Source organism: Mustela nigripes, chromosome 6 (genome assembly GCF_022355385.1).
Source record: "Mustela nigripes isolate SB6536 chromosome 6, MUSNIG.SB6536, whole genome shotgun sequence".
Taxonomy (NCBI): Eukaryota; Metazoa; Chordata; class Mammalia; order Carnivora; family Mustelidae; genus Mustela; species Mustela nigripes.
Genome location: NC_081562.1, coordinates 66,124,414 through 66,140,477, shown reverse-complemented (window position 1 = coordinate 66,140,477; position 16,064 = coordinate 66,124,414). Strand labels below are relative to the sequence as shown.

Sequence of the window (16,064 nt, the reverse complement as noted above, 5' to 3'; positions counted from 1 at the left end):
TGTACTATCTTTATCAAGTTTAGCTATCAGTGTTTTGTTAATGTTACATAATGCTAATGAAATTTTGACATTTTCCTTTACTTTCAATGTCCAGCAACAATTTTAGAACATTGGAATTATCCATTCTTCAAATTTTTGGTAGAAATTTTCTTGAGTGCTTTATCCGTGGGTTAGGTACCTAACTTTTTTCCCAAGGGCAGTTCTATTTTTTGAGTGGGTGTTTTTTTTTTTTTTTAAAGCTCTAATCAGAACAACTTATATAAGCTGTATTTCTGTGGAAATTTCTTATTTTATCTAGATTTTCAAATTTACTTAGAAGTCTACAGAGGAGTTTTATTACTGAAAAATTGTTCTGTTTTAATTATTTTCTCCTTGTCATTTGTGTATTTTTGCTTCCTCTTATTTTTAACTAATTACTTTTTTAAGAGAAGTTCAGGATTTTTTTCTTTTAGAAATTCAGGATTTTGATTTTTTGGATTTATTTTTCTTCTTAATCTATTTCTATATCTGCATTATCTTTGTTTTCTTTATTGTGCTTTTAAAGTTTTCTTTATTGTTTCTTTTTAGTTTATGATCTGGGAATTTAATTGATTTTTTTTTGAAAATTGATTGAAGTGTTCAAGACTATAGATTTTTTCCTAATCATTGCTTTATTTGTATCCCATTATTATATATAATGTTTTAATTATAGTTATTTCTTAGAAATTCTGTTGTATGTTGATAGTGGAACATTTAAATTATATTATGGTTGGGTGGTAATGGAGCAGGTGAAGAGATTCCTGAATAGGCTTGCTTTGATAGTTGACAAATGATAATTTCAGTGGCAGCTTCCATTTACTGAATATTTACCATGTATCTGGTACAATGAAGTGATTATATACATCATCTGAGTTAACTTAATGTTTGTTTTGAGCTACACATTATTTCCCCATTTTCAGAAGAAGAAACAGTGGCTTAGAGGGGTTTATATAATTTGCTCAAGGCTGCATAAACAAGTAAGTTGTTATTGTTTAAATTTGAATCCATTATTGACTCCACACCTATGCCTTTTACTTAGGCAGCGTATTGTGAGGTCACAGAGGTATTGAATAGTATGGCATAATTAGAACTGTTAGTAGCACAGTGTGTCTGGAGTGAGGTTGGCACTTAATGGTATCATTTCTGGCTTGGGCAAATAGTTCTTTGAGGTACTGTTAACTAACATGGAAAACATGAAGCAAAGCAGCTTTATATAAGATAATGGGTAAGTTTGAGATACCTGCGGGACAGCTAAATGGAACTGTCTTGTAGTTGAGTATATGGATCTGGAGATCTGCATGTGGTTTGTGCTTACAGATGTGAATTTAGGTATCATTAGCTTACAGGTCATAATCTGGACATTGGGAAGGTCAGACGGTGTAGGGAACAATGAAACTTAAGATTGAGTGGAGAAAGAATCTGAAAAGAAAACAAGGACAAAATAGTCAAACTATAAGGAGGAAGTCTAGGAGATAATGGTATTATTGCAATGGTATATTGCAGTTACTATTTAGTAACTGAAAGAAAAATTAATGTCTTAAATGATGGGTCCAGTGGAGTGATAAAGGGTGGGAGAGGAAGAAAAAAGATGGAAACAAATCATTTGTTTTGGTTATAAAGGGAAAGTGTGATAGGGTGGCAGTAGCTGGTGGAAATATGAGGTTGCAGTCACAAATGTGAAGTTCCCCTCTTCCTGTTTTCCTCCCTCAACATCTCCCTTCCTCTTTCCCTTATGTATCTCTTTCCTCTTACAGTCCCTCCTTCCTCCCGATATTCTACCTACTTTTCCTTCTTTTTCTGAAATGATGTACTTGAGTCTACGGCCATACCACCCTGAACGCGCCCGATCTCGTCTGAAGTGATGTACTTGACCATTTAATGTTATAGGATGAGAATTTAACTTGGGACAATATGATGTCTTAGAATATGGCTACAAATATGAGTGACATATAAAGAGATGTTAAAATGTTCAGGTATTAGATCAGACTGATATTTTTAAAAAAGACTTTTATTTATTTATTTGAGAAAGAGAGAGTGAGAGATAGAGAGCATACAAGCAAGGAGAGGGGAAGAGGGAAAGGGAGAAGCAGACTCCCTGCTGAGCAGAGCACCTGATGTGGGGCTTAATCCCAGGACCCCGAGATCACGACCCGAGCTGAAGGCAGATGCTCAACTGACTGAGCCACCCAGGCACCCCAGATCAGAATGATATTTTTAAGAGTTTCTTGAACCCAGGATCATAGTCACACATACCCTTCTGCCCAGAAATAAACATAATTGTCCAAAAAATTTTAATGATCTTTGAAGGAATAATGAAAATGATATCAGCACAGTGCTAAATGTTTTACATATTTTAGTCAAGTTAAGTCTCCTTAGCAACACTATGCCAATTTTACAGGCAAGAAAACTAAGGGAATTTTAACTTGCCAGTTGTCTTATACCTGGTATGACAATATGGTTCTGGAGTCTATGCTGTTAATTACAAGTTTGTATTCCCTTTACTGTACTATAGTGCTTATTTTCATGCCTTTAAAAGTTCATTAGGAATATTTTTATTATAAATTATAATTCAGAATTAGAATTAGACTATTCTGACATTTTAGAAAAATATGTTAGCATAGAGACTAGTGAAGATTAGAAAAAATAATTTCTGGAAAAGATATATCGAGTACAAGCATGAATTGAAATTCCTGCTTTCTGTATTTTAGTTAGAATAGTGAAATGTCTGTGGGACAAGGTTAGAATACCTTATCCAGTATGGCACATAGTGTCTTAAAAACTTGTTATTATGACATAGTAATAGTATATATAAGAAAATTAAATGATCCCATAGGTTGGCCAATCAGAAATTGATATATTCCTTAGTTTTAAAATATCTAATGACCTCATACATATCTTTCTTTAGGGAAAAATGCAATTTCCATTGTGAACTGCTTTCCAGAATTTATGGTAGAACTTCGCTGACGTTTCTACTGATGCCAATGTGGAATAAAGGTCTATATAATTTAGAAAGTCAAAATGTATAAGTGGATTATTGTTAAAAGTGATTTACTCCTCTTAAACTTTAAAACACATAATACAAATATATTTGAAATTTTAGAAAGAAATTTGAAAATATAGTAATAATACATATGACCTTTTAATTTTGCCCTTATTGGTGTCTTGTCTTATTTCATCTTGGCAGTCAGCTTTCTTTTCATGACCTTTGTATTTAAGCCAAATCATAATCTAATAATATTTTGTCATCAAGCTAATTATAGGATTCTGTTACAACATTACTTTTTTATAGAAACAAGTCAGTAAACTAAAATTGATTTTAACAAAGTCTTTTGCCTGTTACAAAGAAGAAGTTAACACAGAGGAAGTTGGATTAGCTACTTTTTAATTTAATTAAAAATTTTTTTTGAAGATTTTATTTATTTGAGAGAGAGCAGGTGCTGTGGAGGTGGGTAGGGGCAGAGGTGGAGGGAGAGAGAGAAACTGAAGCAGACTTTCTGTTTGTTGAACTGGATGTGGTGCTTGATCTCATGACCCTGAGATCATGATCTTAGCTGAAATCAAGAGTCAGATGCTTAACCAACTGAGCCACCCAGGCGCCCTGGATTAGCTATTTTAAAGTAATTATTCTTCCTTTTAGCTCAGTTTATTGTAATACATATTTAATTGATTTTATTTGCCTACTGGGTCATAAGGTCATTGAGTACATGAACTCATCTGTCTTGTTCACTGTATCTTCTCCATGCTTCGTGCTTGTGCTGGGCATTAGTAGGTATGCTAGTGCTTTTTCTTGACTGAATAAATGGATGATATATTTGAATACTTTCTCTCAGTTGGAAATGCACTACTTATGGTAATGTGTTTTTATGTAAACACTAAGACATTAGTAAACTGTTTTGTTGCCTGGATCTCATGTGGAAATGTTATGATAAATTTAGAAATACTAGTTTTAGATTTTAGATAGTGGTCCCTGAGGAATAGGCATAGGATCTTTGTTTCAGTGCCTTTACTTCCCTTACCCTTTTCCCTTCCCTCTACTCTCTTTCTTCCTTTCAACTCATTCTTGACTTGCTCTTGGATAATCCTGTATTTGTTTTTTCTTTAGTATCTGGAGTCCATCTTTCTCCAGCTTCTCCTGAGATTATACTGGACCATGACCATGCTACTTCAGTTGGCTGCCTCTCTTCCGAGCCCATCATTTCATCACCAGAGAACGCACACACAGACAACAGCATTGTCAGTCAAACCGTTCCTAAAGCACAGGTAAAGACAAGTGTAAGTTTACATACTAAAAAAATTATAGCCTGGTTTAAATGAAGCTTTTCTGATTTTTTTTAACTTTTTCTGATTTTTTTTTTTTTAAAGATTTTATTTATTTATTTGACAGAGATCACAAGTAGGCATAGAGGCATAGAGGCAGGCAGAGAGAGAGAGGAGGAAGCAGGCTCCCCGCCAAGCAGAGAGCCCGATGCGGGACTTGATCCCAGGACCCTGAGATCATGACCTGAGCCGAAGGCAGCGGCTTAACCCACTGAGCCACCCAGGCGCCCCGACTTTTTCTGATTTTTTATCTACATAAATATTTCTGAAAAATATTTATGTAGATATTTTAACTTTGAGGCTAATAGCTAGAATTCAAAAAACTGAATAATATGTTTGTTTTGTGGCATAATTGCAAAGTATTTAAGTAGCCATAGTTACCAAAGTACAGTTTAAGTGTATCATTTATTAAAATTGACTTAGTTTTGTATTTCAAATCTTCAAAACTTCAAAAGAAAAAATAATTACAAAAAAATAATTATTTCTCTTTTCAGGGACGCTTACCCTGCCTTTTTTAGGTATTAGAGTGTTCATTTCAATTTTAGAGTAAAAACCAGAAAGATAGCAGTCATAGGTTTTATTCATTCAAATATTTATTGATCCAGACATTGGACTAAATGCTGCAATTAGTCCAGATTTCCAAACTACAGCACATAATCTTGAGTCACCTATCACCTGCCTGTACTAGAGAGTGATTGATGATCCATTAGTGGTTATTAAGAAATTTCAAATTCTGATTTACAATTTAAAAAATATACAAATTATGGATGTTTGTATAAATTTAAGAATGGTGAGTATCAGATATGTCCATACTTAATTATATGCTCTCAAGCATAAGAAAATGTTTCAAGTTTTTTAGTGCTTTGCTTGCAAAATGATAAATGCTTTAGTCTCTAAAGTTTAGAAGAAATTTAGTTTCTTAGCTGCGAAGATCAGGTTGTTGTAACAGTTTGAGGTCTTCTGTTGATTTACTTAAAGGGTGAAATAATTTCAGAACCTTTGCTACAACTTAATTTCCAAATGTGGTTTCTGGTGCCCTTTGGATGTTTTCATTATTGGTACAGTGTAAACTTTCCCCTTTTGTGTATTTTTTTTTTTAATGTGGTTTAGATTCAGCAATCAACGCACACTCATCTGGATATCTCACTTTTTCCATTGGGTTTAAATGATGAGAAAAGTAATGGAACAATTGCTCTTGTGGATGATTCTGAGGATCCTGGAGCCAATGTATCAAACATACAGCTTCAGCAAAAAATTTCAAGTCTGGAGATTAAACTCAAAGTTTCTGAAGAAGAAAAACAGAGAATCAAAAAGGTATAATTTACATTTGCCAAAAAAAATAAATGTTTGAATTGCATGAACTCGAAATCTGATACAATCCCAATCTCTGTTTAAAAACTCATTAGTGGAAGAAGATGCTTTCTTCCCTTGGCTATAGATTTCAATGAGTTTTATGAGTTTATCACTTAGAAAAGTCCTTGATAAACAATGGTTAGTCTTAGATACATACTTTTAAAGGTGAACATATTATTAGTGAACATTTACTAGTGTGAATCATTTTAGTGTTATATCGGTTTTAATATAGGTCCGGAAATGAGAGTGGGGCATATAATCTGTAATAGTGTTGACCTTCAAACCATATTTCCTGTTAGTTCTTTCCTTACCAAATATTTTCTGGTGTGTTCATTGAAAAAACTGAATATATTTTATGCCATTAAATATTACAAAATTTATGCTTGATTTTTCTTTTAGGATGTGGAATCATTGATGGAAAAGCATAGTGTCTTAGAAAAAGATTTTCTTAAAGAAAAAGAGCAAGAGGCCATTTCGTTTCAAGATAGATACAAAGAACTTCAGGTAAACCTTGTGAATTTAAAATTTAATATGCAGGCCTTTTGCAGAAACATGTAAAATAATTTCAAAAAGTGTTTAATAAATACTTAATGAAGGATCAGATGCTTGCTTCAATTTGTAAAATATTGACCAGCAATGGATGAAATTAATGATAAATGCCATTTTGAAAAATCTGTATTTGGGAGAAGCAATGAGGGTTAGTTGAGACTCTGGTGAAAGATATTGTTCTGATGGATAAAACTTAGAAATTGATATTCTGATTTTTCTTACTGTGATTATATTTGAAGAGTTTGAAATCCTGTAACTTCCAAAGTAAGATGTTTAACCTTTTTTCATAAGTTGTAATCAATGTTTCCTCTTCTTCTCCCCAAATTTCCTTAATAAACTTCTGCAGTCTTTCCTATCCCAATAAATGGCAGCTCTGTATTTCCAGTTGCTAAGGATGATACCCACATACCCCATGTCTGTTCCTTTATCACAACTTGTCGGCTCTACCTTCAAAATGCCCAGGTTTTGATTGTTTGTCCTTCAGTCACTGCTACTCCCCTATTCTAACCCATCCTTATTTCTCCCTTGGAATACTAAAGGATCTTCTAACTAATCTTTTTGCCTCTGTCATTGCCCACTTACAGACCATTCTCCACATTGCAGCCACTGTGATTGGTCTAATACTTAAAGCTGATCATGTCCTTTCTCTGCTCTGAAACCTTCATGGCTTCTCATCTCACCCAAATTAAAAGCCAAGTAAGTCCTTAGAATGGTTTGCAAGGCACTGCATTCTCTTTTCTCTCCTCTCCCCACCTTTCCCCCGCTGCTGTCTCCTCAGTCATTTTGCCTTATCCCTGTATCTGGACCACTCTTCCCTCAGTTCTCTCCATGGTTTTCTTTTTTATATCATTCAGATGCCTGTGCAAATATCATTTTGTCAGAGAAGATCCCTGTCAACCTTCCCATATTCTGTTCTGCTTTTCTCCATAGCACTTTTTACATCTGACAAACTATATATTTACTTGTTTATTTGCCTAGATCATTTTAATGGTCTCCTAAGTAGTCTTCTAGCCTCTATCCTTGCTCTTCTTTCTAATGAGTTTTTATTTCAGCAGGTAATGTTTTTAAAAATGTAAATCAAATCAGTTCGCAACCTCAATTCTCAGTCTCCTTCCAACGTAAATCTTCTGGCTTCTCCAGTTTTTCCAGTGACTTACTTACACTGAACTTCTTACTTATTAAGGTCCAGATGCATGTGTGAGTCTGTGTTGGAGAGGGTATTCGTTGCCTGTTGAAGTGGCAAGTGGAGGGAAATGGTTTTTGATTTATTCACAGTCTCTGACTGGATGGCTCTGCTATCTGCAAAACTCTTGCAAAAAAAAAAAAAAAAAAAAAAAAAAGAGAAGAAAAGAAAACTTGAAAATAAGGGAAAGGGAGAGTTGTGTTCTTTCAGTGTCTTATGGGGATTTTGTTTAATAGACTTTGGATTATTTAGGAGAATGTACTTTGACTCACTGTTTACTGTTGATTGTCTCAGATGTATTTTTCTTTTTTTAAAGATTTTATTTATTTATTTGACAGAGCAAGATACAGTGAGAGCGGGAACACAAGCAGGGGCAGTGGGAGAGAGAGAAGCAGGCTTCCCACCAAGCAGGGAGTCCGATGTGGGGCTTGATCCCAGGACTCTGGGACTATGACCTGAGCCAAAGGCAAACACTTATCAACTGAACCACACAGGCACCCCAAGTCTCAACTATATTGACATTACATGTTAGTTAATTTTTTCCCCAGAAGAACATTAAGTCATTTCTGTTAGAAAAGATAACTTCAAAAATACTCTTATTGCCATGGTAGGACATTGGCAAGTTTTGTCTCCAACCTAGCACTCTTCCTTAGTCTAACACACCATTATTTAAATTTTATATATATATATATGTATATATTTATATATGTATATATCATATATATACATGTAGGTATGATATATACATATTTTCAAATGCTCTTTGAACCAGTCTTAACATCCAATTCCTTTAGTCTTAAGCATAAGTTAATCCATTTATTAATAAGTGAGTAGAATAAATCTTTGGTCTATGTTCAGTTTGTATTTACGTGAGTCACATTTTAATGTTTTGAATATTACACTTTTAACAATGTACTGAACTCTAGCTTCCTTCAAATACCTGCTCAAGTGCTACCTTCTTGTGGTTGCTTTCCTTGACTGTACAATAGAAAATAAGACACTGTAAATGCCCAGCATTTCCTAGCTACCTTTCCTTGCTTTTTTCCTTCTCCTCATTTATTCACCTGTAATTTGGTTTTAATTTGGTGATTTTGTATTTTCTCCCACCGATTTTTATGAAATTTGGAACTTTCTTTCCCAGTGCCTAGAGCCATATCTGGCATATAGTATGGGCTCACGTAATATTCTTGAATGAATGAATGAATGAATGATTTTACTAATATAATGCAGCCTGTTCCCCAAAGGCTAATTGTGTTGCATAGAGCCACACTTACCAACCCCATATTGGAATTACAGTGTTTATTGGAAGATGCGATACTGAATACTGAGAGAACTTTATGTATTATTTTCTGCGAATAATGAGTGACTTATTCTGGGCCCTGTAGTGAGACATGTATCTTTGCAAATTCCGTTTCAGTTTCTCAGTCTACTAATGAAAACAGTAAAGTAATATACTTGAGATACCATCTAAGACCTCACAGACACTTTGAGCTTTTCACAGTAAAGACCGATATAAATCCCAAGTGGCCTTATCATGGCGGTTAAACTGCTTTTATTATTAACAGGGATAATAGAAAAGTAACAAGTTGAGTCCTCAAAACTCACATTCAATTTAAAAAGATTTTTTATAGGAAGCAGTACTTCCAAAGAAAACTTTTTTCAGATGGGTTTACTTCTATGCCAGGAAGGGTCTCTCTCTTTTTTATACCATGTGAATAAAAGGGTAACTGACTTGTGGGAGTATCTTACCATCTTGGGCACATAAGTGATAGAAAAATGTACTAGGAGGTCTCATAGCCCATCTGAACCAAAAGGCAAACACGCTGTTTAGCAAAGCTTTTTGTTGTTGTTGTTAGAGCTCTCTCTATAGGTCTTTGTTGTTCTGTACATGGTTTCTTCAGTCTGTTTTCTTCCTGCTGTTCCATTTGAATAATTTTTATTGTATCTTGTAGTTTACCAAATCTGCTTTTGAGTCAGTTCTTTGCTATTTATTAATTTTGTTGTTTTTCAGTTTTAAAATTTCTGTTTGGTTCTTCTTTTTTTTAAAGTTTCTATTTATTTTTGTGAGAGAGAGAGGGAGAGAGAGAAAATGGGAAGAAGAGAGTAGGAGCAGTGGGGAGGGGCAGAGGGAGAAGCAAGCTCCCTGTGAGCAGGAAGCTGAGTGTGGGACTCAATCTCAGGACCCTGAGATCATGACCTGAACTGAAGGCAGACGCTTAACCAACTGAACCACCCCAGGCATCCATTGTTTCTTTTTTTTAATATCTTCTTTTTGCTGAAGCTTTCTTCTTTTCCTCATGTTTTAATCATGTTCATAATTACTTACTTAAGCAACTTTATGAGGGTTGTCAATCATCTTAACATTGGTGTGAGCTTATTGCTCTCTGTTCATGGTCTTTTCTTATTCACTTTGAGGTTTTCCTGATTCTTGGTATGATGAGTGGTTTTAATTTTATCCTATGCATTTTGGGTCTGTCATATGACTCCTTGGGTCTTGGTTAAATCTGGTATTTTAACGGGTCTCCCGATACTGCACAGTTGGGGGAAGGTAGACGCCACTTTGTTGTTTTTAGGTTCATATTTCCTACTTAGCTGCTATTGACCTTCTGGGTCAGAAAGGTGCCTCTTAATCCTGGGAAAAAGTGGAATTTCAAGCCCCCCATCAGCCTTGGCTGATACTGCCCTGGTTAGCAGGAGGAACATGGGGTGGGGAAGCCTCTGGATGGCTGAGTTCTGAGTCCTCACTCAGGTTTTTCTGACACAGGAAAGGAGGGAGAAAGAGCCTCCTTATGTCTGGGTGGGGATTCAAGTCCAAAAAATGCCTCCCAACTTGGTTTTTTCTGCTGTTAGCTAGAGGGCATCGAGGGTGGGAAGGGAAACTTCCTTACAGCTGGTCAAGGTGGAAGTCTAGGCTTAGTGTTTTGGACTTGGCTCACAGAAATTGATGTGGGGTCATATTTTTTTTTCCATGGGTTTGGCTGTCATCAGGCCATTTGTTATCTACAAGTTTTTTGTTTTGCTGAATTGGACCTTCTGTGGGCCTTTGGCTAGAGAGGAAGGGCTTTTTTTGGGGTTTTTGTTTGTGCCCACCGGTATTTCCTGGTTGCTGCCCATTCCAGTACCCAGTTTGGGATGTATGAGGCTAAAGAAAACTCAATAGTACTGAATGTGTCATTCCCTTTTTTCCCAGGTCTCTAGACCTCTCTTCTTGCCACCTTCTAGAATCATCATGTATTTGTTTTAAATATAATATCCAGGTGTTTTAGCTGTATTTATTGAAAAAATAGGGAGAAAAGAATCGACTTCATCTTAGTCTGTAAGTATACTAGAAAAGAACATTCTAAATTTTAAATATTCTTTGTTGTAGCTACAGCAGGAAGCTAACTTCAATTTTAAAATATACTAACTTAAGGCAGATATTTTGAGTAGTTTTTTTGAGGAAATAGTTTACATAGTTTTTGGAGTCCTTGTACATAGAGGAAGGGCAAATAAAGATACAGATAACTCAAATTGGGAAAAACTCATAGGTTTCTATCTTTGCTTTATACTTACCAAGTTTGAACCTGTACTTTCTGGAAATGTATTTTCAGTAAAAATATTTAAATTAAAAAATATTTAAATTATGTTGTACAGACCAGCTTCATTAAGAATTTAGAAAATCTTGGGCTTCACTATTTGACATCCCTTTTTGTAATCCACTTCTTTCTGGGGTTATAACCCCTTTTTCCAAACTGATACAAAGCTAGTTTAGTCTGATAACTTTTTAGGAATAAGAGATGTTATTTATTTACTTTTTAAAAAGATTTTATTTTTTTATTCATCAGAGAGAGACTGAGTGAGCACAAGCAGGGGGAGCTGTAGGCAGAGGGAAAAGCAGTCTTCCTGCTGAGCAAGGAGCCTGATGCAGGAGTCTATCCTAAGGTCCTGGGATCATGACCTGAGCTGATGGCAGATGCTTTGATACCTCACATAATTATTTGCCAAGCATTTGGCATAAATTATTTAACTTAACTGACTGAGCGACCCAGGAGTCCCAAGAATAAGAGATGTTATTAAATTTGTGTCAAAGAGGCCACTGTATGCCAAATATTTATATAGGGTGAAATATTAGCAAAAGTGAGTTTTAAAGAGTGGATATTTATTAAATTTCTTCCTTGAATTTATGGCTTGTCAGTCATTCTTCAGATATCTGAAAATCAATATATTTCTCTGAAGAATATGGCAATCCATATATTTTTCTTTATTAAGACATATAACCTACAGATCTTTTAAATATTTGTGGAGCTTAATGAAATAGAAAATGTTTTCTGTTATTTATGAAGACAGAGATAATATATTTGGTGCCTATCTCTCTGCTGTATCTTAAGTACAATGAAACATTCAGGAATACAAAGAGAGAGTACTGATGAGACTAGATTAAATTAGCTGAGAAGCCTTTCTCTTAAAAAATGTTAGTATGCTTATGTGTTTATAAGAATAGTATGTTTATTGTGGAAAATATGGAAAATTCAGAGAAATAAAAATAAAACAAAATTCATACATTTTCATCACCATAAACAATTCAGGTATTTTCGTGGGATCTCAAAGTGGAGCGTTTTAATTTTCAGTTTTGCAAATAAATCTACCTCTACTTAGATCATCGTTGGGTGTGCCTTTGTTAAGGTTTTAGTCTAACCAGAGAAAGAATAGTTAATAAACGTAGTGTTTGTAAAACCTTAAATAAACTTTTTTTTTAAAAAGACAACAGTAACTATTGCAGAGAACTCTTAACAGTGTTGTTTTATGCGATATGGTCTGATTACCAGGATAGGTGGGGGGTGTGAATGTGCCTGCAACAGAAGGAAATAAGGAACACTGTGAACTCGGCCGTACAGTGGGGGTGTGCACTACCTCTCCTTTCCTGTTCTGTCCAGGGTGTGTAGCCCAAGCAGAGGAAGAGAAATGAGTCATGCCGCATTTGTCAGAGGTAGCTATTTGAAGGACTTCTCATGAATCTTGAAGGGAGAACTCATTTTAGTACAACTTGGATTCCAGTTTCTTTTGTCTCCTTTTTCTGACTTCCATAGCAAATTGGTCTGCCTGTGTGACGAGCACTGAAGAAACTTGGCAGCTTATCAGGTTGCACCTGATAATAAAAATGCTACCACGTTAAAAAAAATTGAATTAGCAGATGCAGCTGGTTATAAAATTATCATCTCTGAGAGTTGTCAGAATCGGCAGCTATGGCTAACTTTCGGAGTTTTCTGTATAAACTTTTTAAAGACTGGGCCTGTTCTTCCAAATGCCATTTCTTATTGAAATGCCTCCTGGTTATAGTATGTTGACTATTCTGTTTGAGAATTAAAACTAAACAAAACAAAAACAATTATGTGAAAATACAGCGTTTCATTTAATAGTGTTTACATTGACCTCATAAATGGATTTATACTGCTTCATTCTGTTGCTGATTTCACAGGTTATATTAATTAAATAAGAATAAATGTCATTCTTTTTTCATTCTTTTTTTCTTTTTAAAGAATTTATTTATTCAGAGAAAGAGGATTAGAGTAGGGGGAAGAGAGGTAGATTCAGAGGGAGAGAGAGAATCTCAGGCAGACTCTGTGCTGAGTGTGGAGCCCTACCTAGGACTCAGTCTCACAACCTCAAGATCATGACCTGAGCTGAAAACGATAGTCAGATCATCAACTGACTGAGCCACCCAGGTGCCCCAAATAGATATTATTCTTAATGTTTTTGTGTACTTTTCAAAGTGAATGCTAGTCAGGTGTTGGACACTTGGGCCGTTAGCCCGTTAGCCAGAGGCTGCTGTGATTGTTGGGCTTTATGGCACTTGGCTGAGGGTACATTTGAGCAGTGGCTTGACACCTCTGAGCATTTAGCTTGATGACCCAGTATGTGAGGAATTAACCAGTTCTGTAGCGGTAACCCGAAATGTAGTTGCAGTCCCGCCAAGAGGAAGGGGATGCTAAAGGAAAGACAGATTAAGCATATCTTGAAGACACCCTGCTCACTCACCTATCCTTAAGAATGATTAACAGCATTATGAAGAAGAGGAAAAAAATGAAAGGAAAATAAAAATTCTATGTTTTGTTTGGTCTCCTATGCCTTTCACTTAACACTGTGTATTTTAGATTGGGAGAGATACCAGGGAATGAATAAATTTCAGTTTTTAGGAAACCTACCCTCTTTACAAGCCCCATAAAGGGAGAGTCATTATGACAGATGCATCTAAGAATTTTCTCTTATTCCAAAATAAATTAAATTGTCAAATCCAGTGTAAATTTGGAAGACCTTTTTGTTGAACTGTATTAGAACAATAAGCATTGAAGCAAAAGGTTTATATGTTTTTAAAAAAGTTTATTAAAGACATGCTGGAAGAATTATATATAAAAATAAGCAACATTTCACGGGTGTTTTACTTAATATGTCAGTTATTTATTTCTTAAATATAAGATTTTTAGGTCAAAGTAATACATTTGAAATATTGCTTTATGTAGTAGTAGTTTTCACTAATTTCTTTGTTTTATCTCTTTTACTTCACTGATTTGACTGCCTTTAGATTTTAAAGCAGTAGTCCTCAATCATGGTTGCCATTAGGATCTCTAGGAAAGGCTTTAAAAAATGCTCATGTCCTATCCCACACCAGTTAAATGTGTTCAGGTGGTTCAGACATCAAAAGGATGTCTAGTAAAAAAGGTATAAATGCAGTGAAAAGCCTACTCATCATCCTGTGCACAGTCTGCCTAGTTCCTGGTCCTCTCAACAGGTAACCAGTGTTGGTTTATTTTTATCCTTCCAGACTCTTCTAGGGTGAATATAAAACCCAACTCTAAAGGGATGGACAGATGGATGGTTGAATAAATCCTCCATCCCCTTTTTATACAGATAGTAGTATACTAAATACATTTTAATTATATATTTTTACAAATTTTCCCCTTGCCCTCCTTACTTAAGAGTGTTTCTTAGAGGCCCTTCAGTAGTGGCTCATTAAGAGATTCTTACTCAGTTTTCTTTTTATGGGTATCCGAATATATTATTGCATTTTTTCTGTTACGAAGTACTGCTAGCTAAAGACTTAATTTCAAACTAATCTTTTAATTATTAATTTTCTTCTTTGACAAATTTCTAATTTGTTCTTTAAAATCAAATAATTTTACTGGAATATGCCCTAGTATTGGTCAATCTGGGTTGATTTCTCTAGATTCGCAGTGTGCCCCTTTAATATATACGGATTCAAGTACTTTTTTAGAATTTCAAGGAGTTTATATTAAATTATGCATTTAATTTTTGTTTTATTTCCTATTTTTTCCCCTTCTGGTGACTCATGTGTGTTGGATAGTGTTTGTCTTCTATGTTAGCCTTTAGTGTTGAATCCTTTTCATTGCTTTCTTCATTTCTTTCTGATCTAAAACATGTTTCTCCTTTTATTTTATTTCTCTTAAGGTATTTTCAATTTACCTTATTTGATCTTATGTTCTTTTTAGTTCAGTCGTCATTTCCAAAATGATTCATTCTGTCATAATTCTTTTCTGAAAATTTTCCTATCATTTGAGTCTTTCTGTAGTATGATTTATGTTGCTCCTTAATTTATCACTTTCATAGTATCTTTTAGTTCACTTTGAAATATAAGTGTAGAGTTTTAAATTTCTTTTTTAATATGTATTTTTGCTGTGCTTTTATTTTCTGTAGGGCTGTGATTCTGTTCCTTCTTTTACATATATAATAGTCTATGGGATTTGACTTTAGTACTTTTCTGTTGTTTGTTTTTATATGGCATTAATTTCCTTGGCCTTTTAAAAGAGAGGAGTGATTGAAGATAGTTTTATTCCCTCATGATTCTATAGTACTCTCATGTTTTTGTCAAATTAAAAAATTGTTGCCACATTTATAGATTTTTCTGACTCGGTACCATCTTCCACTTCTATCTCAAAACCCCCTTTTTCTTCTGTCTGTGGTCTCTGGCTTGGTCGGTTTGGATTCTCTTCTCAGCTAATTCTCCTCAGTCTGGAGCTTTCTCCTCAAAGTATGTAGAGTTTATCAGACCCGGTGTATCCTGGGCTATTGACACCTTACTGAGGACCACTTGTACAACATCCCTATTAGAATGTATAGGCCCTTCAGTTTCAGCTGCTGGCCTCATGTTGGCCTACTGACCTCTGGTTAGAATCTGTTAGCTGTTGTGGAGTTCCCATGTCTGCGTGATACCCTGTTGCTTTCATCTTTCTTCTTGGACAGAATCTGTTGCCATGCATATCTTAGGACGATTCACAGTTTGTCTTTACTTGCTCCCATTTGAGCATTCATAGAAACACTGTGACACCTACTTTTTTTTTTTTAAGATTTATTTATTTATTTATTTGACACAGAAAGAGAGATCAGAAGTAGGTAGAGAGACAGGCAGAGAGAGACAGAGAAGCAGGTTCCCCGCTAAGCAGAGAGCCCGATGTAGGGCTTGATCCCAGGACCCAAGCCGAAGGCAGATGCTTAACCAACCGAGCCACCCAGGCGCCCCAATTGTGACACCTATTTTCGTGATAGCTATTGACTATGAATTTTTTGGTTCAATTTTTTTTAGGTGCTCTGTGTTTTTGTGAGGGGACTTTTGAGAGTTCTGAAAACTACCACCACTATTACCATATACCTG

At 35.1% G+C, this 16,064-nt stretch overlaps 1 protein-coding gene across 3 annotated transcripts in view; it reads left to right on the top strand.

The window, feature by feature from the left end:
- The window catches only part of CCDC91 (coiled-coil domain containing 91), a 361,761-nt gene that overhangs the window by 92,416 nt on the left and 253,281 nt on the right, over positions 1-16,064 (top strand). For all 3 annotated transcript variants that reach the window (XM_059402736.1, XM_059402735.1, XM_059402734.1), the window contains exons 4-6: positions 4,121-4,278; positions 5,446-5,649; positions 6,088-6,192. In XM_059402736.1, coding sequence (XP_059258719.1) covers positions 4,121-4,278; positions 5,446-5,649; positions 6,088-6,192 — 467 coding nt within the window. The remainder of the gene's footprint in view (positions 1-4,120; positions 4,279-5,445; positions 5,650-6,087; positions 6,193-16,064) is intronic.